The 26,282-nt window shown below is 35.3% G+C and overlaps 4 protein-coding genes and 1 long non-coding RNA gene across 6 annotated transcripts; 3 read left to right on the forward strand and 2 right to left on the reverse strand.

Moving 5' to 3' along the window:
- Positions 1-1,799: 1,799 nt before the first annotated feature.
- Positions 1,800-6,907, forward strand: LOC118045549 (uncharacterized). The gene is made up of 10 exons (XM_035054214.2): positions 1,800-1,974; positions 2,233-2,485; positions 2,564-2,768; positions 3,154-3,244; positions 3,340-3,488; positions 4,774-5,017; positions 5,107-5,211; positions 5,376-5,558; positions 5,662-5,869; positions 6,203-6,907. Exons 2-10 carry the CDS (start codon positions 2,266-2,268, stop codon positions 6,685-6,687), a joined length of 1,890 nt encoding a protein of 629 aa, XP_034910105.1. The 5' UTR covers positions 1,800-1,974; positions 2,233-2,265; the 3' UTR covers positions 6,688-6,907.
- A 2,076-nt stretch (positions 6,908-8,983) lies between these two features.
- On the forward strand, positions 8,984-11,027 carry LOC140955920 (uncharacterized). 2 transcript variants are annotated; one of them, XM_073411250.1, is made up of 7 exons: positions 8,984-9,104; positions 9,260-9,756; positions 9,844-10,087; positions 10,207-10,311; positions 10,448-10,575; positions 10,741-10,784; positions 10,889-11,027. In XM_073411250.1, exons 2-5 carry the CDS (start codon positions 9,653-9,655, stop codon positions 10,517-10,519), a joined length of 525 nt encoding a protein of 174 aa, XP_073267351.1. In that variant the 5' UTR covers positions 8,984-9,104; positions 9,260-9,652; the 3' UTR covers positions 10,520-10,575; positions 10,741-10,784; positions 10,889-11,027. The 2 variants fall into 2 exon arrangements, with proteins under 2 accessions (XP_073267351.1, XP_073267352.1); XM_073411251.1 differs by having other exon boundaries at positions 10,520-10,575.
- On the reverse strand, positions 10,762-13,630 carry LOC118045551 (wall-associated receptor kinase 2). The gene is made up of 3 exons (XM_035054215.2): positions 12,749-13,630; positions 12,411-12,560; positions 10,762-12,175 (listed from the first exon to the last, which is right to left on the reverse strand). The coding sequence occupies exons 1-3, from the start codon at positions 13,620-13,622 to the stop codon at positions 11,022-11,024; spliced, it is 2,178 nt and encodes a 725-aa protein (XP_034910106.1). The 5' UTR covers positions 13,623-13,630; the 3' UTR covers positions 10,762-11,021.
- A 5,814-nt stretch (positions 13,631-19,444) lies between these two features.
- On the forward strand, positions 19,445-20,153 carry LOC118045558 (uncharacterized). Its single transcript, XM_035054222.1, has 3 exons — positions 19,445-19,451; positions 19,550-19,636; positions 19,744-20,153. The coding sequence occupies exons 1-3, from the start codon at positions 19,445-19,447 to the stop codon at positions 20,151-20,153; spliced, it is 504 nt and encodes a 167-aa protein (XP_034910113.1).
- Positions 20,154-20,787: 634 nt separating this feature from the next.
- LOC140955921 (uncharacterized) lies at positions 20,788-23,010 on the reverse strand. The gene is made up of 2 exons (XR_012170681.1): positions 22,529-23,010; positions 20,788-21,623 (listed from the first exon to the last, which is right to left on the reverse strand). It is a non-coding gene; the product is annotated as an uncharacterized lncRNA (long non-coding RNA).
- Between the last annotated feature and the right edge of the window lie 3,272 nt (positions 23,011-26,282).

The following is a 26,282-nucleotide window of genomic DNA, read 5'->3' on the forward strand; positions in this document are numbered from 1 at the left end:
TGCATCCTTCCTCTCTTTCTATATTTTAATTTCGTTCACCTAATTAAACAGGCAACTAAGTTGTCCAATCATATGCTTCTTTTGGAACCGTTTCGCCACTTAACTTAAAATATTTGTTTTCAACCCCTGATTTGGTCTTGAAATCGATTGAGCAGTAAAAAAAACCTATATATTTTTTTTCAAAAAAATAATATTATATTGAATTTTCAAAATAAAATCTGGATAATTTTTAATTATTATTATTGTTTTTAAAAAAATATTTTTGAAAAAACTTGAATTTTTTTTAAATTAATTGTTTTTAGTGTTTTCAGATCATAATAACTTGCTAATATAAAAATAATTTTTAAAAATTAAAAATATATTATTTTAATGTATTTTTGAATAAAAATTATTTTAAAAAATAATAATTATTATACTTTTAAATATTATTTACTTAGTATGTCCAACACTCCAAAACACTGATATAAATTTCTAGATTTGGATTATATAACTTCAATCATAAAGTTGCAAATTCCATCTTGAAAACAACCTCTTCATTCCCTTTGGAAGGATTCGTTTTTTTTTTTTTTAATTTAATTTTCAGTCTAGCTTGCATCCTTATCTGCATTTTCAATTGTTAGGCAAGGTTGCTTTTTCTTTTGTCGACAAATGAAAAGGACTAAGAGCGTATCTTTTAATTTTATCCATTTAGACAACAACAATAAACTTAATTTTATAATAACAATTATTTTTTTAAATATTTTAAAATATATTTAAATAATATTTTTTAAAATTTATTTTTGACACTGATACTTTAAAACAGTAAAAAAATATTTTAAAAACTTAATTTTAAACAAAAAAAATTCAAAAATTTTTAAAAACATGCTATCTGAACTGTAAATATTTGTAGGATAGTTTAAGAAATAAATTAAAATATGTTTTTTCCGCTTACTAGGCCTTAAAATTGGATAAACTTTACTCTTGTCCATGTAAATTCATCAATGTTCCAATAGTTAACGTTGCCTGATGTTATTGAACATCTATTGATATCTAAAGGTTAGCCCTCCTTTTAATTTATTTTAGATTTTTAAGCTAATGAAATATTATCACATTTATGAGTAGAAGGTGGTATGAAATGGATAAAGTAGATAGCAACAATCCAATTCAAGTATTTTTTTTTTAATTGAAATTTTCATTACTCGGGTCAAATTAATTTTTAAATGGGTCAAATTAATTTTTAAATTATTTAATTTACTCGATCAAACTTTCTTAATTTTAATTACCCAAATTCTATTTTTATTTGCTTTAGATCCATCATTAACTATCATTTCAATTAAAAAAAATAATTTAGAAATTTTTAACATTAGAACAAATGGAAGATATTTTACAAGTACATAAAAAGTTAAAAAAATATATATAAAAATATAAACTTCATTTCCTCTTAATTATTTTAATTTAAATGTTTTTTTGGGTTTCACCCCATTCGAATGCATTCTCTAAACCACATCCGGTTAGGAAATTAAGTCAACCCAAATTTTCTCAATCCTAATCCAAGAAGAAAAAATGATACAAAATAAGAAAGAAAAGGAAAAATATGAGAAAAAAGTGGAGTAATATTGAAAACTTTTGAAAAAAATAGGGGTATTGTTAAGAGATTTTGAAATGTAGGTATGAAAGTGGAAAAGAATAAAACCACAGGGTCCAAAATATAGTTTTCCCTTCAAATCTAGCCCGTTACTTGCAAATTAAAATATCCCATTAAAGTGAGAATTTGAAAATCGAAACCACCCAAAGTTAGACAAGGAAGAAAATGATAGTAATGGCCTAATGGGTTTCAGACAACGTCACAAACTTCTCTATAAGTAGCAAAGCTCTCCTTGAAACTCCAAACCCGAGTGCTTAGCAGTGAGCACTGTGCCTTTTTGTAATCGAAAGCCATATCCTCTTTCCTCTCTCTCTCTCTCTCCCTTAGCCTCTGAGATTTCACCTCACCATGTGAGTTCAAGAAAGCTCTGTTGTCATTGTTGGTTCTTGTTTTATTTTTTTCAAACTTGTCTAAGTTCTGAAGTTGCTCTTTCATTTACATCATTTTGATTCTTTAATGAGTGTGTGAAGAATGAAGTTCTTGTATCCATTCCTCTGTTTCCTTCCTGCTTTCAAGTGTTTTTTTTCTTCTCTCTCTCTCTCTCTCTGTTTGTTTTTCTCTTTCTTTGATTCTCGGATATTGAATTGACTTGTGATTCGTATCTGCAGATATCAAGCGAGTAGGTGATTTGGGGAGCTAAAATGGGGAGATTGTCAAGATCTGTTTTGGGATTTCTATTATTATGCTGCTTGATAGTAGCTGGTGAAGCAGAATACCTGAAATACAAAGACCCCAAGATGCCAGTAGGTGCAAGAATCAAAGACTTGATGAAAAGAATGACATTAGAAGAAAAGATTGGCCAAATGGTGCAGATCGAGCGCACTGTTGCCACTCCAGATGTCATGAAGCAGTATTTCATTGGTACGCACCCACCTCCACAGTCTTTACAGTGTTTTCGAGTATTTAATCTTTGAATGATGAGTTGTACTGTAAATGCAGGGAGTGTGCTGAGTGGTGGAGGGAGTGTGCCAGGACCTAAGGCCTCAGCAGAGGCTTGGGTGAACTTGGTTAATGGGATCCAAAAGGCGTCTTTATCAACCCGTCTTGGAATTCCTATGATTTATGGGATTGATGCTGTTCATGGCCATAACAATGTCTACAATGCCACCATTTTCCCTCACAATGTCGGGCTTGGAGTGACCAGGCAAGTTTTTTTTTTTTTTTTCTATTTATTTTTGAACAAACAAGGTTATCTTACCATTTTTTATCCGATTAGTTAAGATTATAAATTCTTGTCTTGTACTCAACTGCTTGTCTTTGTTTAATTTTAGAGAACTCGTGTTAGCTGTCAAGGTCATCTTAAAGATTAATCCATGTAATGTATGCTGTTGCTTACCGCTTTTTTAAAACACTGTTACTGATTGATGATAGGGACAGAGGATTTTCTGATTTGTAGTTAGCACTCAACAAATACGCAGATTAATTGTTAGATTAAAGTGTGAAAAAATCTAGTGGTTGAATTGCAGTACTATAGAGTGATTAAATGATATCAGCTTTATTAGAATTCTGACATTCTTTGCTTCCACCAGGGATCCTCAGCTAGTCAAAAAGATTGGTGAAGCAACTGCTCTTGAAGTTAGAGCTACAGGAATCCCTTATGCCTTTGCTCCATGTATCGCGGTACTAATATGACAACAAATTGATTGTTACATGTTATAGAAAATTTTAACCAATTTTTCAAGCATGTGATTTGTCTTCTATGCTTGATTTTACAGGTTTGCAGGGATCCAAGATGGGGTCGCTGCTATGAAAGCTATAGCGAGGATCATAGGATTGTTCAGTTAATGACTGAGATTATACCTGGTTTACAAGGAGAGTTACCTGCCAATTCCAAAAAGGGTGTTCCCTTTGTTGCTCCTGGAAAGTAAGTGACATCCCAATACGTAGCTATTTTTATCTCTCTTGTTGATTCGGTGAAGTGAGGGTCCTAATTGCACTTGTTGCATAGTTTTTGCCTATCAAAGCTTTTGCTGCTGCTCATAATTCTTCCCGTGATTGAAGCCCCTTGATTGAATTTCGGAGGAAAAAAAAATGAAAATGCTTTCTTCAACTTATAACTGTGCTATTCAACATGCTGTAATGTATGATAAACATCTAATATAATCACACAACATTAAAGGTTCAAAGTCTTAATTTACCATTATTTTCCTATTTATTCCTCTAAATAAGGAACAAAAACAAATGGCAATAAAAATAGGTAGGTCAGACCAGCCCGTCCGGGTCTTCCAATATTCAAGCTTCATCTAGAAGACACTTCCATTATCTGATTTTAGGGGAAAGTGTCAGCATCCTTGGCACATATCAGTTTGTCATTTACCTGATGTATACTAGTAACTTCTTTTTTGGGTGGTCCAAAGCTCAGCCATGTGAAAGAGTGGGCCCGCCTTTATTGGTGGGGCATCGAGTCCTGTGGATAATCATCGAAGATCATAGAACATGGCAATATAAATCCTCCAGCATGAGCATTTAGTCCTTTAAGATCAACTCAAGCTTCATATTTTTGACCTAGCATGCTTGCTTGCTTTTGTGGGTCTAAAAATGTCGGTTCATTTTGAAATTTTAAAATGGTGGACCAATAGCTTTAGATGCCTGGGAAAATTGTCTGCCTTTTCAGTCATCCAATATCTTGTAAATACAAAATTTTCCAGCAGAATAATCACTGGCAGTCAGGTGCACGTGCAATTAATAGGCCCCATATGCCAAGTCCATTCATTGGATAAATGCTAATCAACTGCTAATAATCTTGAACCTGTATGTCATCAAATCTTCAAGCTGATGCCATATTACCATTAGCCTTTTCACCATCAATGGTTAAAGATACATACTAATAAAATATGATCAGATGATGTATACTAATACCATCAATTATAAGAAAAATCAGGTGAGTCCAGAAGGCGTCTGGTAGTGTACCCTATTGCTTAGGTATACAGACAACTTCCATTTTCTGGTTTCTTTTATGGATTGATTCTGAAAAATGAACTTGGAAAAACAGGTCTTGCTGGAATATTGTTCCTTAATTTATGGGTTTATAGATAATCAAGAAAGTAGTTTTGCTTTCTGTAATGAATTTAGTTCATTTGGAAGTATTATTTGACACTAGAAACCTTATAAGTAGCATTTTTCCCTAATCAATTTTTTACGTTGATCAGTACCAAGGTGGCGGCCTGTGCTAAGCACTTCGTGGGAGATGGTGGCACAACAAAGGGCATTGATGAGAACAATACTGTAATCAGTATGAATGGATTGCTCAATATTCACATGCCAGCATATTATAATGCCATCAGCAAGGGTGTTGCAACAGTTATGGTGTCCTACTCGAGCTGGAATGGGAAGAGGATGCATAGTAATCAAGATCTTGTTACCGGATTCCTGAAGAACAAGATGAAGTTCAGGGTAGAACAGCTATTAAAATGATTTTCCATTTTTTTCTCGAGATGTTTTTGGACATTCGAGACATAACTTATTTTGGTTTGTTTTCTCAGGGATTCGTGATATCAGACTGGCAGGGTATTGACAGGGTTACCTCTCCTCCACATGCTAATTATTCATCTTCTGTGCAATCAGGAGTTGATGCTGGAATTGACATGGTTAGTCAAACTTTACTGTGATCAAGAAAATAACTATTTCAGCATCCCACAATGCAGTAAATGAGTTGAAAATTGAATCCAAAGGATGTTCGATGAGCAGAAACTTTAAGTTTCTTATTTGCCTTTTCCTTGTTTCCTTGCTAATGGGTTTCTTTTGTTTGCAGATTATGGTTCCATTTAACTTCACAGAGTTCATTGATGATCTAACTTATCAAGTGAAAAATAACATTATCCCTATGAGCAGGATTAATGATGCAGTACAGAGAATTTTAAGGGTTAAGTTTGTCATGGGTCTCTTTGAGAAACCATTGGCTGATCTCAGCATGGCCCACCATCTTGGCAGTCAGGTTTGCCGATTCAATCTTCCTTCTTTAAAGGCTTGTACATTTCATCTGTCCTGTAATATTGCAAAATTTTGTATCTGTTGATCACATGAAGTTCATTGAACAGGAACATAGAGAATTAGCGAGAGAAGCTGTGAGGAAATCCCTTGTTCTGCTAAAGAATGGCAAGTACACTACTGCTAAGCCATTTCTACCACTTCCTAAGAAAGCGCCAAAGATACTAGTTGCAGGAAGCCATGCTGACAACTTGGGCTACCAATGTGGAGGCTGGACAATCACATGGCAGGGTCTTGGTGGAAATGATCTCACAACCGGTATGTTTCTCTTTTAACTCATAGGTACTGAAAGACTTGCCAGGAAAACCAACTTTGTTGCAAACCCTGAAACAGTTCCCAATTATTTGAGATTCCCAAATGCTTTATTGCAAGGAATAATTGGTGAGTTTCCACCATATTTTTTTATCAAGGAACACATGCTGTCGTAAAGGCATTCTGATTCTACCTTGCGCAGAGATAACGGCTAAAATGTATTAAGCTCACTGATGATTAGGGGAGATGTCACCATTTTCTAGAAATTTTAGCAGAAGTAATCATTTTTCTCGTTGTGATATTTTGTTTTATGTAATGGATTACCATCTTCGTAAACAGGCACCACAATCCTCAATGCAGTGAAGAATACAGTTGATCCTACCACCCAAGTCGTCTACAATGAGAATCCAGATGCAAACTTTGTCAGCTCCAACAAATTCTCCTATGCTATAGTTGTCGTTGGTGAGCCACCATACGCTGAAATGTATGGTGATAGCTCCAATCTAACTATATCTGAACCTGGCCCTAGTACCATCAACAATGTGTGTGGAGCTGTCAAATGTGTCGTAGTCGTTATATCTGGCCGCCCTGTTGTGATCCAGCCCTATCTTGAAAAAATAGATGCTCTTGTTGCTGCTTGGCTTCCAGGAACAGAAGGCCAAGGTGTTGCTGACAATCTTTTTGGTGACTATGGTTTCACTGGCAACCTTGCACGAACATGGTTCAAGACAGTTGACCAGCTTCCAATGAACGTTGGCGATCCACATTATGATCCTCTATTTCCATTTGGGTTTGGTATCACAACTAAACCTGCCAAAAACTAGAAATTCGCCAATTTCTGAGTGATGTCCTGCATTATTCACATCTTGTCGTCCCACTCCTTCGTGGTTAAAAAAACTCGAGGCTATTTCCCCTCTCCACGAGGACCTCTATAGAGTGTTAAGAAAGAATAGAGACGAGGTGCATAGCTGCTCCAAGCTGTAATATTCTAAAACCTTTATGGGTTTTAAATTTTTAATGACTAGCATCGTATCTTCAAAATGATCCAAGGTCCAGGTTATGAAGTGATCAATTCAATCTTTTAATCAATACAACATTGTTTTTTATTATGTTGCGAGCGTGGTCTGAGTTTGAATTATATAATAAGCTATCGAGTCTTCTCCGAATCTACCTCTACTCTCATAATCCACTTTCATCTATGGTTTGAGCGAAACAATCGCTAGCAATCCATTTGTCACGACCCGAATCCCGGAGACTTCAAGGTTCCAAACCTATGCGAACCCAAACTTACATACAATCCTTTAAACAACTCAATCAGAGTTTAACGCAAAATTAACAACAAACAACTCATAATATAATTCGATTGTCTTATTAATAATTTCATAGTTTTGGAGCACTAACTTGACTCAAAAAGAAAAGGTACAAATTACCAACAAAAAGGCTATTCAACAACTCAGTGAGTAGATAACATTCAATATACACATACGAGATAATATAACAATGAGAAATATATATACAAGTATGACTTTAGTTCTTATACGAAGGTTTATCAAATAGGCCATAACAAGAATATCATATGGTAAAACTCGTCAGAAAATCAAAATGCAATGAGCATGAGGCTCCGTACTGTGGGATGATCAGTCCACACAGGTTGGTGACTTTCCCGACCAACTAGGGTTCAGATACGATGTGCACAAAGACTAACACTACCCTGTTAGCATGGGTATTCTGACTGACATACCATAGGTTCATAATCATAATCAAACAAACATATTCATATCTCAAAGCTCAACTCATGATATCCATCAAATGAGGAGCTATCAATTCAGAAGTCAAATCATATTGGTTCATATCAAGAAATCAGATTCAATAATTGATCATATCATATCAAGGATAATAATCAACATATATATTATCAAGAAGCATGATCCAATTCATATTAACAAATCAAATATTTATAATATTTCTCATGCATATGGAAAATTATCCACTCACCTGACTCAAAGCAAACAGCACACACAAATTGAAACCGAAGGAAATTCTACTGACGTGGGTCAATTTTCTTAAAAACCCAAAAATCTAACGGTTTTCCCGAAATCTAATCCATAATAAAAACAACTAATAAAATTGGTAATAATTCACTAAATAACCCTTAATTTATTCATCAAACTAATCTGCAAAAGCTAATATTACAGCTAGGGTGTCTATATTTTTAGGGCCAAAATTGTAATTTTGTCAACCAAACTGAAATTTGTCATAAATCCATGAATATACTGAAATTCTGACCTTAATTAATCCTCAATTCCTGTCCAGGATGTATCATTATGCAGGGATCATTCTGGACTAAATTAGGGTCAAATCGTACTTTTTGTCAAATTGGAGGACTAAATTGAAAGTGTTAAATCTCTTATCCATACAGTAATTATGATCCATAATTCATATGTTATCTGTTCAGAATCTCGGAATATGCTCCAGGGACCAATTTGTAATTTCCAAAGTTCGGGGACTAAACTGAAATTTTCGGAAATTCCAAATTGAATTTTCGTCATCTTCAACCTCCAGTCCAGATTTTAACAGAGTTCTCCCCTGATTTCTAACTCAAATTTCACCATTTACAGAATTCTATAACTCAAAATCATCATAATCTTCCATAATCAACTGAAATTAAGCATCAGGATCCTAGTTATTCTAATGGCCCAGTGGGCCACAAGGTCTGCCCTACTTATCTTTTAACGATATAATCAAAGATTAGTGTTCCAATACAAAAAAAATACAAACTTATTTGATTGATATATAATCAATTTATACGATTTTATACTTTCAAAACAAAATTAAAATTATGTACATTAAACCAAAGAGATTCTATAAGATTAATCATCTTATAAAACTAAATAATTTTTTTTATCACGGAGTTCTTATCCATAATTATCTCAAAATATACTTAACTAATTATATGATTTCCTGCATAAAAATATGGACGGTTTAAATCCATCTATCACGCTCATGATTTAACATAATCCGATAGAATTGGAGTCAAAATCAGTCATCAAAACTATCCGAATTCTACTAGAAAAAAGTGTTACAATCACTCACCAAGTGTAACACCACTACTATTATATATAAAACCAAACACTTCCTCCCCATGTCTTTGTTTCAGTCAACAAATTGTCGGTTCACCTCTGTCACTCTTACTAGGTTTTGGACGTGATCAGATAAGCACTAGTTGATATTGTTACAGGAGGTATACGAGGATGTTGTTCATGTGAAATAGTTCGTTTTATTTTTAATCAATTCTCTCTCTCTCTCTCTCTATATATATATATATGTGTGTGTGTGTGTGTGAAATAGTTGGTTTTATTTTTAATCAACTCCATATGTATATATATCTTTTGATAGTTTTGAAGTCTCTAAGAGTATCTTCAAAGACAAGAAGATGTCAAGGATTTCAATCCCTATAGTCGGATTTCTCCTGCTATGCTGTCTTAATTGCAACTACGATTCGAGCTGAAGGAGATTACATATAAAATACAAAGACCCGAAACAGCCGACTAACGTAGGAATGAAGGACCTGATGAGTCGAATGACATTAGCAGAAAAGATTGGTCAGATGACACAGAGAGTGACTGTTGCAACTGCTGATGTCTTGAGGGATTACTCTACTGGCAGCATACTAAGTGGTGGAGGAAGTGCCCCTCACTTTAACGCCAAAGCTCAAGAATGGATCTATATGATTAATTAATGGATTCCAAAATGCTTCACTCTCTAGTCGTCTTGGAATTCCTATGATTTATGGGATTGATGGTGTTCATGGGCACAACAATATTTATAAGGCCACTCTCTAGTCGTCTTGGAATTCCAGATTCCAGAAAGGGTGTTCCCTATGTTGGTGGAAAGTAAGTGTGACTTAATTTAAACATTTAATTATATATATATATTAGCTGCTAAGATAATTACATGAGAAAATGCTAACCTTGTTACAGGGACAAAGTTGCGGCCTGTGCGAAGCACTTTGTTGGCGATGGGGGCACCACCAAGGGCATTAACGAGAACAGTACTGCTATTGGTTACCATGGATTGATGAGCATTCATATGCCAGGTTATTTTCTCTCCATTATCAAGGGTGTCTCAACTGTTATGGTTTCTTACTCAAGCTGGAATGGACAGAAGATGCATGCCAATCGTTACCTTGTCAAGACTGTTCTCAAGGATACCCTCAAGATCAGGGTACTGCTTAGTTAAATTTCTGATGTTTTTTGTTCAATTATGTATCCAAAACCAAGGCATAGAATATTATGAAAAGCAAACAATTCTAACCTTTTGCCTTCACTTTTTGAACGTCACAGGGTTTTGTCATCTCTGATTGGGAGGGTGTCGACAGGATTACTTACCCACGTCATTCAAACTACACAGAATCAGTTCTGAAAGGAATTTCAGCCGGCATTGACATGGTTAGTTGATTCCTACCTCTCTATTCTCGAAGACTAGCAGAAACTTGCCTAATCTTGTCAAACAAAATGTTTTTTGTTCTGGTTGAATAGAACTGCTGTTTTTCTTGACATTGAAGCTTTGACATGTGTGTTTCAGATCATGGTTCCATACAACCATACCGAGTTCATCAATATTGTGACTGACTTAGTAAATAACAATTACATTTAGGTCTATTTTACACTCCCTTAGCTGATGAGACTTTGGTTGACCAGCACGGAAGCCAGGTAGCTTTCTATTTCTGAATCTAATACAAGTCCTTGAATAAGTGAACCTAAGATGGTTTCCTTATTGAAGTCCAGAAAGTCCAAATTAAGTGCTACTTTGAATTGGTCTAGCATCGTCCTAAATCATGTTGATCGCTTTATTATGATCTTTATATCACATCTCAGGAATGGCATTTCGGTCCATGGTTCCACAAAATCTACCATGCAAGGTAAATTAATCGCTTTATTATGATCTTTATCCTGTAAACCCACAATTTTTACTTTACATGATGAAAAAAGAAAGGATAAATCCAGAAACATGTTGAGCTTGCAGGATCCTGGAGACAATAATACTCAATCACTACCAATAAAGCTGCAACTTAATCAAACAAACTATTTAGTACACGCTTGACAACAGTTTCTTGGCCTTCCGAAAGTGCAGCATGTTTCCTTGGCGAATTCCAATTTTAAATGCTATCGGTGTAGTTTTCAATCTCGAAGGATATGACAGTTTGGGATTGACTCGTGGGAGGACTTGCGTTGTTGCGGAAAGATTGTGATGATTGGCCTAGCAAGTGCTCTGTCTCTTCGCTATTTTGCTGGGCCCATGATTTCTGATTAAGGGATTTCAGCTTAGCAAGCTCCTCTGACACTTCCTTCATGGATGGGCGGTTTACTCCTATGCTATTCAGACATCTTTTAGCAAGCTCAGCAAAAGCTTCAATCTCATCCATCTCAGCTTCATCAGCTGCTTGAAAATCCAAAATCCCAATAAGATCATTATTTTCCAATGCTGAGTTGAAGTACTGAATAAAGTTCCGTTTCTTTCCTGACTTGGCATTTGAGTTCGGCTTCTCCCCTGTGAGAAGCTCCACAAGAACTACCCCAAAGCTATAGACATCACTTTTTTCAGTTAAATTACCCGTCATAAGATACTCTGGATCCAGGTAGCCGAAAGTTCCTTGTATTTTCGTGGCTAAAATATTGGTCTGGCCTGGAGAAATAAGCACCGAAGCTCCAAAATCTGCTACCTTTGCCGTGTAATTATCGTCTAATAGAATGTTCACCGACTTGACATCTCCGTGAATAACTGGAGGGTTTGCTAGAGAGTGCAAATAATCAAGCGAAAGAGCAGCCTCCGATGCAATCCTCAGACGATTGCTCCAGGAAGCCAATACCTGTGACCTTTTGTCATGGATGTGCTTGAAAAGGGTTCCATTTGAGATGAACTCGTAAACTAGTAATGGCACTTTGGTCTCCAAGCACAGGCCCAGGAGTTTTACCACGTTCTTGTGGTTGACCTGTGAAACAACGCAGATTTCATGTTGGAAATCCTCGTTCATCTGAGCTTTGTCCACCCCCTTGGACTTCTTGACAGCAACTACTGTATTGTCTGCTAAAACTCCTTTGTAAACTGAACCGAAACCACCTTCCCCGAGTTTTTTATCATCATCATAATTGTTGGTTGCTTTTGTCAGCTCTGCCTCACAGAAAATCCTTACTCTTTGATGCTTTAAAACCGCTCCCCCATTTTCTCTGAAGTTCTTGTCCTTTCTTCTTTTACTCAGGATCATGAAGAGCAATAGGCAAATAATCACCAGGGAAACTATGGCGCCTATGACTGCATACAGAAAATCAATGGAAAACAACTGAATCTCTTGAACAGAAACGTTTCCATGCCATATTTAGTGGCTATGCTAATCTCATGTGTTGAGAGGGAGGAATAAAGGATGTATGCAAAGCAGAATCCAATAACAGGAGCTTATTGGTTCTCTGAGTACTGAAGATGCTCTGGAAGCAGTCAAAGCAAGCAATAGCAACCACTGGTATAGAAGAAAAATGCAAAGGACATTTACCTGCTATAATGGTAGTGATAGCAAATCCTTGACAACCTACTTTGCCATCACCATGCATGCCAAGTGAACATTTACATTCGTAATCCCCGTTGGTGTTGTGGCATTTACCATGACATGTGTATTTCTCGGGATCCTTGCACTCATCAATATCTGCAAACATAAAAAATTATGAGTTTACCTTAATTCAATTCAATTTAGTCTACACGAATAAAAATTCTAGAAAAATTCTGGCAGGTCTACGCATTTAGAAGTTGTTTTGTTTCATCAATATCTGAGAATAAGAATGAACAATCTTTTAATTTCAATTACGTAACTACTCAAGGCATCTGTCGCTTTACCTTGGCACCCTTGTTCAAGATATGGGTTTCCTTCGAATCCTGCATTGCATGCGCAACGATATCCTTGACCATTATCAGAGTAACTGCAATTTGTATTGATGCCACAAGCATATGAACTCTTATTGGCCCGAGCCTGTTCGCATGTCTCGGTTTGAGCTACCCATTCGATCACAATATTTGATGTATCATTAGGTTTTGGAGTACGAGAGAGTGGCCAATCCGACAGGTCAAGGGAGTCTTTGTCCTCAAGGAATGCAAAGCCACAGGGGTTAAATTCGAAAACATTCATGTGGTTGTCATTGCTCCCCATGGTAATATTCAGAGACTTGAGACCCTTGGGAATCGAGGTCTGGCAGCATCCAGAACCTGAGCAGGGATTCTCCTTTGACATGTTAACATTTCCAGTGCATAAAGAGAGACAGGCAGCCCCGAATGTCTCCTCCTTGTTGGTCACCGTGCCAATGGTATCACAACCAACTGCTGTGAACATATTTCGAGAGTCTGAAAGTGTGAAGGCGGGTCCAAGTGTAATATACGAATTGGAAAGCCTGTCCCGCAGCCCTGTCTTGTTATAGCAATCGAACGATATATAAAAGCCTACAGTGACTGTGCCATTCAGCAATGATATATTGCGAGCAGGCATGTTCTTTCCAGCCCACAGTTCATGATGACCATCATCAGTGGAATTGCAATGTAGAAAGAAGTGTTCATTCATGGCACATCTTGGTTCCCCAATCCCAAACGGGTAAGGAACAATAACATCCCCACACCTTTCTTGGCAGCCATCTCTCACATCTGGATTTGCTGTTGCTCCTGTTACTGCAGCCACTAGTACCAACATCATCAGCAAAGACACCCTCCTCTGAAGTATCATTTTCTATACACCAAAACTTAATATATGTACACAAAGAAGCTCCGAACCAACTCTCTCCCACTAATTTTGAGTTGTGCAGCTTCATTTCCTGGTAGACAATATATAGCAAAGAGAGACTGACAGAAAACACTCATCATATGACCAATTCAGTGATGATCAGGTCAATGAAGTCTTGAGTGTCCTTTCTTTGATCTTTCTTTAGTAGTAATCCAAAATTAACCCAAATGTGATGTAATTAGACTAAAATAAATGATGTGAAAGAAACCAATAGGACAAGAATCCCTCAGAATACACTACACGCTAGTGCTCCCTGGAAGTGGTCAAGGGACCAAGTGTCTATTTGTTTTTTCATTTCAAAGTTTTTATTTTAAAAAATAAAAAATGTTGTTTCTACGTACTTTAAATTAATTTTTTAATATTTTTAGATTATTTTAATATAATAATATTAAAAATATATTTTTAGGAGTATATTGATTAGTAGATTAATTAATACAAACTCAAAGGGTGCTAGTTTTTCAATTGTTTTTTTAATTGTTATATTTTGATGATTTTTTTTATTTACTCCTTTCTGTGATGCTCTTACTCCGACCTCTCAACTTCTTCGTTGATTATCTTATGGTGATCACATCAGCTGGCATGGAACGGCTGTAGACTTACGTCTGTGCTCCCAGTTCTTTTAAATATTCTGTTTTTCTTGTATTATTATTTTAATCCTATTAAAAAATATCCCATCCTCAGTCATTAGACAATGAGGCAAAAACACCCACCTCCGAAGTATCATTTCCTAGATACCACCACCCAACTTAATATATGTATACAAAGAAGCTCCGAACCAACTCTCTCCGAAATGTGATGTGAGACGCAACGATTAATTGAATATGGATTTATTGTATTTGAATATGGTGAGGAAAATGATTTGTAGAAGACTTCGGCTCATATATAGTAGTATACTCAAACACTGAACATGTCAAGCTGAGCATGTTTGACTGTCCGAAATTTACACCTTTTTCTTTGTAATTTCTCTAGAGAAAAATCAGGATTTTATTTTTTAAGCTATGTTTATGTCCTCTATTAAAAACCTCTTTCACTGTATTATTAATCTCGTATGGTTATTTCCCCTAGCTACGACTTCAACCATTTACACATTCTAAATCATTTAGACATTCTAAAATAATTACAAAATAGGGTCCCACCTAGAAAGAGTCCCCGTTGCCGCAGTCAAAATCCAAAATTACAGGATATATAATTATATATATACACGCCTGAGCAAAACCCCAAAAGTTGACTTTGTCGAAGTACTCCACAAATTCTCTCATCTACCAACATACCAAAAATAAATGTATGATTTGTGTTGTTTCGAGTATAAAGTTGAAATCTTTTGATGATTGTTTTAAATCTTACAATGTCTTTTTTTTTTTTTAATTCAAGTTTGGTTTTTTTTTTATTGAGAATATTAAAATATATTTTTTTAAAAAATTAATATTAAATTTAAAAAACGAACTAGAGCATACGATGTTGTCTGGTGATTGAACATGTTTTTCTGCTATTTTTTTTGGATGCATTGCCACATCTTCTTCCTCTTGATGTGACACATGTTATCAAATAATGAATTATTTATTGTTGGGCAGACTTTTTTTTTTCCCTTTCTTTTCTCTCATCTCCTCACTAAAATTGTAGATTGATCTACTTGATTTTTTATATTTTCTACTTCAGCCCCTTTTCTTTTAATTTTTTAATTTTTATTCTTTGTTTTTTTTGTAAAAAGTTTTATTTCTTTTCAATTTGGACATTCAATTCAAATATATATATATATATATATATATATATATATATATATATATTATATATATATTCAGTCCTTATTCTTTTTGATTTTTTTTCTTGGCATTTTTATAAAAGTTTTATTGATTTTAAATTTTATCATTCAATTTAAGTTTATATTGTGTTATTATTTTCAATTTGGTCCTTATTTTTTTTTCTTTTTGTTGGAGTTATTTTTCTTTCAAATTTAACTCTCCAACCAAAAAATTTGTCCCATTTTCTTAGTTTTTTCCTTGGCACTTTTACACAAGTTTTTATTTTTTTTCAATGTATTCTTTTAATTATAATTTGTCATTTTTTTTTAATTTGATCATTATTATTTTTAATTTCTAATTTTTTCATTGTCCTTTTTATAAAAATTTAATAGTTTTCAATTGTATCTTTCAATCCAAGTCATGGTGGTGTTTATTAAAAAAAAAAAAAAATTGGTCCACATTCTTTTATTTTTTTTTGTTAGAGTTATTTTTCTTTTAAATTTAACCCTCCATTCAAAAAATTTTAATTGCCCTTTAATTTATTTTTATTTTTCACCATCATTCTTTTAATTACCATTTTTTAATTTAGATCCTTTTGTATTGTTAATTTTTTCCTCCTATTTCATTCTTTTCAATGTTTGATTTGCTAAGGATTATGCTTCACCATTTTTCCAAGCATGATGTTTTCGGTTTAATAACCCGGGTCACATGTTTAAAAAAGTTGATGTTAGTTGACATCCTTTTTTTTTTTACTTATTTTTTTTTAATTTTATCATTGTTTTTTTTTTTTATCTATAGAATTATCCAATCTCATGACTTGGGTTATGAGTTTTGTGGCAAACCACAAGTTGACTCGCCCCTTATTATCTATTTCATCATCATTCAACATTAGTGTTTTTTTTTTTTTAAGAATTAACTCTGTTTGTTTTCTTTGATTTTTTTTTTTATATAGAATTCTCTTGATTTTATAATCTGATTCATAAGTTTTTGCCCATTATTATCTATATTATATATTTATCGCAGTATCTCGAGTAACCAAAGGTGCCTTGCACATTAGTCGTCAAATGACTTTGATCAACGGAGAGTGATCTTTGAAGTCCCGATATCGGCAGTTTCAGCAGCAATATGTAATCTCATTTCCCATGGTAAAGGGAACTCCTCATTTCCCATGACCTTTTAACCGCAACAATTACTTCATCTGCTAGCATCCCTTTATACACGGTACCTTGGCCATCTGTTATAATATAATAGATATGAATATCTATACATATTATATTATACGATTGAGTCATTAATCATTATTATATTGCAAAAAATGCTAATCAATAAGCAATTTTGAAATTTTCTTATTCCTTTAAAGTTTTAAGGAATTAAAATTTGTTTTAAACAATTAATTTTTTATGTTTCATGAAATTTTCAAAAAAGACTAAGATGATCACTTTTTTTTTTTTTTTTTTTTTTAATTCTATGTTAGAATAACTTGTTCTTAAATATTGAATTTGAGTGGCATATGCAACCAAGCAGTGGGCGAGGGAAGTGGCCATCAATTATTTCAAATAAAACTCTACGATTGACGATTTTAATATTTTGAATTATTTTTTGAAATAAAAAATAAACTAGTTCGGTACTTTTGTTTTTGAACCCAAAAGGCAAAGCCCTAGTAAATGATGCCCAGCTTATTGTTTTGGACTTTTGGGTGGATGGATCGATTCATTAATAAATTACATATAGGAGGCCCGGGCCCCCCTAAAATATTCCGCCTGTATAATATATATATATACCGCCCCTGAAAAAATGGGATGATGGACACCACTTGACTTGAATTTCTATTCCATGTCTCGTGTTAACAGCTGTTGCAGGCAAGAGTGATAGAGAGAAGGGAAAGAGACGTATAGAGAATATATATATATATAGGTATAAGGTAATTAAGTGTGGATGAGGTTTTTTATTCTACAAAAGTTTTTTATTGTAATTAAATGTCATTTTTTAATTTTATTTTTAAAAAAATTAATTTACGTACCCTAATATAAAATCCTGTAAATATAAATTCATTACTTTGCACAATAAATTTTGCAGTCGGTCAAAAAAAAAAAAAATATAAATTATAAGTAAAATTTTTCAACGAAAAAATTGAAATAGAACCATCAATTAATTTATTTTCATTAAACAAAATAAGGTAACTTAAATTTAAAATCTATTTTTTATTTTATTTTGAGATGTTTGTTAATAATTTAATGAGGTTTTTTTTATATAATTCTACCATTTTGCTTTATTTTTTTTCTTAGATCTGCTAATTTTACCAATTATTTTTTGAATTCTTGTTATACGTGTTTTTTTTTAATTCATTAGATATATTTCATTGGTTTGTTTTGATTATATTTTGATTTTTTTTTATGCTTTGTTTTTAGCATAATCATCAAAATTATCAATTTTTTCTCACGATATATGTTTTGATTTTAGGTTGAACCATGAACAAAATAAGAAGAATTTCATTTTTTTTTCAAAAAAAATATTGATAACTCGCAGCCTAGTGAACCAACTCCAATGTGTAATGTTAAAGTTATGATTGAGCAACTCCAATGCGTCTCAGTTTACAAAGAACCCGCGTTGATTAGTGAGAATAGTTCTTTATTATTTTTTGCTTTATTTCAAAGTTTATCAACACATAAATAATGCTTCGTTTTAGATAATGTTTCTTATATACTTTGTATGTTTATATTTGATAGATATAAAGACTAACATTAAAGTGATGAATATATTATGAAGATGAAATTAACTTCGTTACTTTGACTTAATTTGATATTTATTCAAACCTTTTACCTCATACAAAGATAATTATATGTTTATAGTAAGTTATTTGAATAAAACTAAATTATACAGGTTTTTTTACAACTCATGTACAATAAAGTAAAATAAATATTATATTTTATTATATTAATTATGGGTCCCTGACAAATAATTCTAGCTCCACCCTTGCATATAAGATATTTGAAAAACAAGGAACATCTGCCACTGCCACTGCCCTGCCACGTATTGAAGTGCATGCACATTAATTACCTGAAATAATAATTGTGATGATGCCAAACCTTGAATTTGTTTTCGAAGAGTTACGGGTTTGAATTTTTTTAGAATCATTAAAATTTTATATAATGAAATTAGTTAATGGGAACACAAAGTAGTCCCAACCATTTACATTCGTAATCGCCAAAGGTGTTGTGGCATTTACCATGACATGGGTGTCTCTTGCCGGCATCCTTGCACTCATCGAAATCTGTCAACATAACAAATTATGAATTTACCTTTGATTCAACGAGTAAAAGTTCTAAGAAGTTCTGGCAGGACTACGGATACCTTTGATTCAACACATTTCGAGAGTCTGAAAATGTGAAGGGGCCTGACCCAAGTGTCTTAGACTGATTGAAAAGCCGCGACTGCCTCCCTAACTTGTCATAGCAATCGAACGATATATAAAAGCCTACAGTGACTGTGCCATTCAGCAATGATATATTGCGAGCAGGCATGTCCTCTACAAACCACAGTTCATGATGACCATCATCAGTAGAAGTGCAATCTAGAAAGAAGTGTTGATTCATGGCACATCTTTGTTCCCCAATCCCAAACGGGTAAGGAACAATAACATCCCCACACCTTTCTTGGCAGCCATCTCTCACATCTGGATTTGCTGTTGCTCCTGTTACTGCAGCCACTAGTAGCAACATCATCAGCAAAATCACCCACCTCTGAAGTATCATTTTCTATACACCACCACCCAACTTAATATATGTATACAAAGAAGCTCCAAACCAACTCTCTCCCGCTAATTTTTAATTGTGCAGCTTCATTTCCTGGTAGACAATATATAGCAAAGAGAGACTGACGGAAAACACTCATCATATGACCAATTCCGAGATGATCAGGTCAATGAATCTATTCTTTCACGTTCGGAAAATATCTCATCCGAAGTCATGAGTCAATGAGGCCCCAATAATTAATGAATCATGAAGACTAAAATAAATGATGCGAGAGATGGCTTGTGAGTCCTTTCTTTTATCCTTGTGCTGCTGAAGAATGGAGAGAACGCGGATGCTCCAGTTCTACCCCTCCCTAAAAAAGCATCTTGGATCCTTGTAGCCGCAAGCCATGCCACCAATCTGGGCTATCAGTGTGGAGGATGGACTGCAACTTGGCAAGGCGTTGATGGCAACAATTACACTGCTGGTATAATTAAACTGCTTCTCCTTTTTGCTTCCATTTCAAGCACGCTTCTCTTGAATTCAAATATAATAGTAGGAGTATTGATGGAGTTTGTCCTATCGCACAATGAGCCGGAACCACCATCTTAAGTGGTATCTCAGCCGCAGTAGATCCAAGCACAGAAATCATTTACAGCAAGAACCCTGATGCTGATTTCGTCAAGTCCAACAACTTCTCTTATGCCATTGTTGTGGTCGGAGAGACTCCTTATGCCGAGACAGCTGGAGACAGTTTGAACCTGACCATAGCTGAACCAGGTCCAAGGACGATCCTCAATGTCCGCGGCAATGTTAAGTGCGTTGTTGTCACAGTATCTGGTCGTCCAGTCGTGATTGAGCCCTGCGAGTCAATAATCGATGCTCTTGTTGCTGCTTGGTTGCCAGGCACTGAAGGCCAAGGAGTAGCAGATGTGCTTTTCGGGGATGATGGATTTACTGGAAAGCTGCCCCGTAAAGAGGAAAGAGCACTTGATAAGTTTTGATATTCTCTTATTATTCTCGCCTGAGTTTTCATACATTGCTTGATAAATTTATATACACTGTCATTGTTTGATTTTGGAAGAACAGGTTTCTGGCCGAAATTATAGCTGCTGTTCCTGGATAGCTACTATAACCGTTGTTTCTATATTACACAGTTGTTACAATAAATAATAACCACAATTGCAGCCTTGATGTACTCTGCATAATTCAAGGCAGAGTGTTATCTCTTGTTCCTGATTGCAGGCTTGTGTTGCAGCTATGATTTGCAGGATTAAAGGGCAGTGATGCACCTGATTGAAGACTTTCCCTTTTACCCCGGACTTGGTTCAAGACCGTTGATCAGCTCCCTATGAATGTTGGGGACTCTCATTACGATCCCCTCTTCTCCTATGATTTTGGACTCACTACTAAGCCTGTCAATGCTAGCTAGAAAATCTGCTTTTGAACAACGATAGGTTTCAGCATGTCATGTAATGTTCCAAGACATTTAGCGGAGTCATGTGTCACGACCCGATTCCCGGATCCATGACCGGCACATAGGCAAGGTTCCCCTCCAAGGTTCCAAACCTATGCGAACCCAAACTTACATACAATCTTATCCTTCAAAACTCAATCAGAGTTGTTCAACGCAGCATAAACAACAAACTAACTTCATAATATAATTCGATTGTCTTAATACAAGAGCTCATATAATTTCATAGTTTTGGAGCACTAACTTGACATAAAAAGAAAGATACAAATTACAATCAAAAGCAGGTTCGGAAGGTTCAACAAAAGTAACCCGCTATCAAGCTATAAGCCTGAAAATGATAAATAATGAGAGGGTGAGTTCAACAACTCAGTGAGTAGATAACGTTCAATATACACACACGAGGTAATATAGCAATGAGAAATATATATACAAGTATGGCTTTAGTTCTTATACGAAGGTTTATCAAATAGGCCATAACAAGAATATCATATGGTAGAACTCGTCAGAAAATCAAAATGCAATGAGCATGAGGCTCCGTACTGTTGGATGATCAGTCCACACAGGTTGGTGTCTCCCCCGACCAACTAGGGTTCAGATACGATGTGCACAAAGACTAACACTACCCTGTTAGCATGGGTATTCTGACTGACATACCATAGGTTCATAATCATAATCAAACAAACATATTCATATCTCAAAGCTCAACTCATGACATCACTCAAATGAGGAGCTATCAATTCAGAATTCACTTCAAAATACATACTGGTTCATATCAAGAATTCAGATTCAATAATTGATCATGCTTTATCATAACAAGGATAATAATCAATATATATTATCAAGAAGCATGATCCAATTCATATTAACAAATCAAATATTTATACTATTTCTCATGCATATGGAAAATTATCCACTCACCTGACTCAAAAGCAAACAGAAGCCAAAAGCAGACACTGAAGAAAATCCTACTGACGTCCCGCCGGTAGAATATCAGGATTATCTGAATACAAAGGAGACATATTCAAGAACGACTCGAAAGAACATTTAACCTATTTAATACACTTAACTAAGGGTGTATACTGTAACCCTATATGTTTTTAAACTAACTAGTCAATTTTCTTAAAAACCCAAAATCTAACGGTTTTCCCGAAATCTAATCCATAATAAAAACAAGTAATAAAATTGATAATAATTCACTAAGTAACCCTTAATTATTCATCAAACTAATCTGCAAAAGCTAATATCGCAGCTAGGGACTAATCTGGAATTTATCATATTTTTAGGGCCAAATTGTAATTTTCATCTAATGAAGGACCAAACTGAAAATATTAATTATACTGGAATTTTGTCCTTAAATCATCCTCAGTTCTGTTCAGAACCTCAATTTATGCCCTAGGGATCATTCTGGAATTTTACTAAATTTTTAGGGTCAAATCGTACTTTTTGTCAAATTGGAGGACTAAATTGAAAGTGTTAAATTATCTTATCTATACAGTAATTATGTCCATAATTCATATGTTATTCTGTTCAGAATCTCGGAATATGCTCCAGGGACCAATTTGTAATTTTCCAAAGTTCGGGGACTAAACTGTAATTTTCGGAAATTGAGGGACCAAATTGAATTTTCGTCATCTTCAACCTCCAGTCCAGATTTTAACAGAAACCCCACTGTTCTCCCCTGATTTCTAACTCAAATTTCACCATTTACACAATTCTATAACTCAAAATCATCATAATCTTCCATAATCAACTAAATCATCAATTAACCACAACAATCAACCCCTAACCTTCAATTTAATTCATCAATTAAACCCAAAACACAAATTCTCAAAACCCTAACATTCATCAAAACTGAAATTAAAGTTGAATTAACATATTATACATATTAAACAACCTAAATCTTACCTTTTTCACTTATTTCCTCCAATTCTCTTCCTTTTTCCCTTATTTTCCCCTCTTTTCTCTTCTTCTTCTTTCCTTTCTCACTTCTGCCGATTCTCTTCCTCTCAAAATCAGATTTCTATTATTATTTTTTTTTTTTTTACTTCCTATTTATATTTATCAACTATTTATCCAATTACTACTATACCCCTCATTTAATTTATTCCTACATCTAAGCCTTCAAGGGGTTTCTAGGCTTTTCCTATCCCTTTAATACAAAACATCACAATCTCCCCCACCTTATAAAAGTTTCGTCCTCGAAACTTAATAGAAAAGATTGAATACTTACCGAAATTATCGAAAAAGATGAGGATACTCCTCACGCATCTTATCCTCAAGCTCCCATGTCGCTTCCTCACGTGAATGGCCTTTCCATTTCACTTTCACTGAAGCTATGTCCTTCGACCTAAGCTTCCTCACTTGTCGGTCAACTATAGCTTCCGGTTGCACCTTCATAAACCATATCATCCCTCAAGTCAATGGGATGAACCTCTAATACATGTGATGGATCTGACATATATTTTCCTTAACATGGAAACATGAAATACCGGATGAATAGCAGACAAGTTTGGTGGTAATGCTAACCTATAAGCAACTACCCAACTCTCTCCAGAATCTCATACGGTCCAATGAATCGAGGACTCAACTTGCCTTTCTTCCCAAACCTGAATACTCCTTTTGTAGGTGATACTTTTAAGAACACACAATCACCCACTGAAAACTCTAAGTCACGCCTTCTTTTATCCGCGTAACTTTTTTGTCTACTCTGAGCTGTTTGAAGCTTCTTTCTAATTACCTCTATCTTCTCTGAGGTAAATCTGAATCAACTCCGGTCCTATTAGCCTCTTCTCACCAACCTCAAACCAACAAAACCGGTGATCTACACTTTCGGCCATACAAAGCTTCATAAGGTGCCATCTCTATGCTAGCCTGATAACTGTTGTTGTAAGCAAATTCCACTAATGATAGGAACTTACTCCAACTAACTCCAAAATCCATAACACAAGCCCTTAACATATCCTCCAAGGTCTGAATAGTCTCTCAGACTGACCGTCTGTCTGAGGGTGAAAAGCTGTACTCAACTGCACCTTAGTACTATAGCTTCTTGAAATTTCACCCAAAACCGCGATGTAAACTGTGGACCTCTATCAGACACTATCGAGATTGGCACTCCATGCAACCGTACAATCTCACTAATAAACATTCGCCAACTTTGATATCCATAAGTAATCTTAACTGGCAGAAAATGGGCTGATTTTGTCAACCTGTCAACAATCACCCATATCGAATCATAACCCTCCTGACTCCTAGGCAATCCTGTCAAAAGTCCATTGTGATCCTTTCCCACTTCCATTCTGGAATCAACAATGGTTGCAACAATCCAGGAGGTTTCTGGTGTTCACCCTTTACCCTCTGACAGGTCAAAACACCTAGAAACAAAAATTTGCTACATCAGCCTTCATCCTATTCCACCAATAACACACTTTAAGGTCTTTATACATCTTTGTGGAACCTGGATGCATTGTGTAAACTGTCTGATGTGCCTCTATCATCAATTCTCTCCTCAGATCATCAACATCAGGTACACAAAGCCTATCCCTATATCTCAACACATCATCATCACCAATCACAAAAACCTACAGCTTTACCCTGCTCAACCTCATTTCTAATCCTGAGTAGTGAATCATCTTTCTTCTGAGCTGCTTTTATTTTATCAAACAAATCTGACTTAACCTGAAAATGAGCAATCATTGCTTCCAGCTTCACTAAGATCAAATCTGACTCTTTCATCCACTAACTCATGCAGCTCCCTAATCAGAGGTCTTCGTACCTCCTGAATATGAGCTAAGCTCCCTGATGATTTTCTACTCAAAGGCATCGGCAACTACATTTGCCCTACCCGGGTGGTATTGTATGGTACAATCATAATCCTTCAGCAGTTCCATCCATCTCCTCTGCCTCAGGTTTAGATCCTCTGCTGAAAGATGTATTTCAAACTCTTGTGATCTGTAAAGATCTCACAAGTTTCACCATACAAGTAGTGCCTCCAAATCTTCAAAGCAATTAAATTACAGCCGCCATCTCTAAATCATGTGTAGGATAGTTCTGTTTCATGCTTCTTCAGCTGCCGTGAAGCATAAGCAATAACCTTGCCATGTTGCATTAGAACACATTCCTAACCCCACTCTCGAAGCATCACAATACACTGTGTAACCACCAGAACCTGATGGTACTGCTAGAATAGGCGCTGTAGTCAAATTCTCCTTCAACTCTAAGAAACTTTTCTCACAAAGCTTCAGACCACTGAAACTTAACATTTTTTCTGCGTTAAACTTAGTCAAATGGTGCAGAAATTCGAGAAAAGTTCTCCACAAACCTTCGATAGTAGCCGGCCAAACCTAAAAAACTTCTAATCTCTGTCGCCGAGTAGGCCTAAGCCACTGCTTAACTGCTTCAATCTTTTTGAGGATCAACCTCAATCCATTCCTTGACTACATGCCCAAGAAATGCTACACTCTCCAACAAAAACTCACTCTTTGAGAACTTGCCATATCAACTGATGATCTCGCAGAGTTTGAAGCACCATTCTCAAATGTTGCTCATGCTCCTCTCTAGACCTCGAATAACACAAAATATCATCAATAAAAACTATCCAAATCGATCAATAAATTGGCCAAACACTCTATTCATCAAGTCCATAAAAGCTGCTGGTGCATCGCAACCCAAAAGACATCACTAAAAAACTCATAATGACCATACCGAGTTCTAAAAGCGTCTTTGAAATGTCCTCCTCCCTAATCCTCAATTGATGATACCCAGATCGAAGATCGATCTTAGAAAAGAACTGAGCTCCCTGTAACTGATCAAACAAATCATCTATACGAGGGAGTGGGTATCTATTTCGAACTGTCACCCGATTCAATTGCCTATAATCTATACACAACCTCAATGACCCATCTTTCTTCTTCACAAACAACACTGGAGCTCCCAAGGGGACACACTTGGTCGAATGAACTTTTTATCCAATAAATCCTGCAGCTGCTCCTTTAACTCCCTCAATTCTGCTGGAGCCATTCTATATGTGCCATTGATATTGGTTCAGTGCCCGGAACCAAATCAATACAGAACTCAATCTCCCTATACGGAGGCAATCCAGGTAAGTTCATCAGGAAAGACATCGATAAACTCTCTTACTATAGGACTTCCTCTAACTGGGGAACTTCTTTCTCTACATCACTATATATGCTAGGTAGCACTGTACCCTTTTTCGGGCCATTTTCCTCGAGATAGCCGACAACATAATTGATGGAGACCCAATCTTATCTCCTTGAAATACAACCCAACTTCTTGATCTAGATCAAACATTATTTTCTTACCCCCAACAATTTAACCGAAGCCTATGCTTAGCCAACCAAACCATTCCTAAAATCACATCAAAATCACTATATCTAAGACATTTAAGTCTCCCTAAAGAACTTATCTACACAATCTCTATTTCACAATCCAGATACACATACTTTACTAATATTAACTCATCTAAGGGAGTGGAGACTGAAATGGGCAATCTTAATAAAGTTGGTTGCTTATCTAACCTCATGGCAAAATATGGGGACACAAACGAATGAGTTGCTCTCGTATTAAATAATATTTTTGATTCAAAAGAGCAAACAATACGAATATGTTTAGGTGTGGGTGTATTTCCCCACCTTCTATACCT

The sequence above is a fragment of the Populus alba genome, chromosome 9 (assembly GCF_005239225.2).
Source record: "Populus alba chromosome 9, ASM523922v2, whole genome shotgun sequence".
NCBI classification, from domain to species: domain Eukaryota; kingdom Viridiplantae; phylum Streptophyta; class Magnoliopsida; order Malpighiales; family Salicaceae; genus Populus; species Populus alba.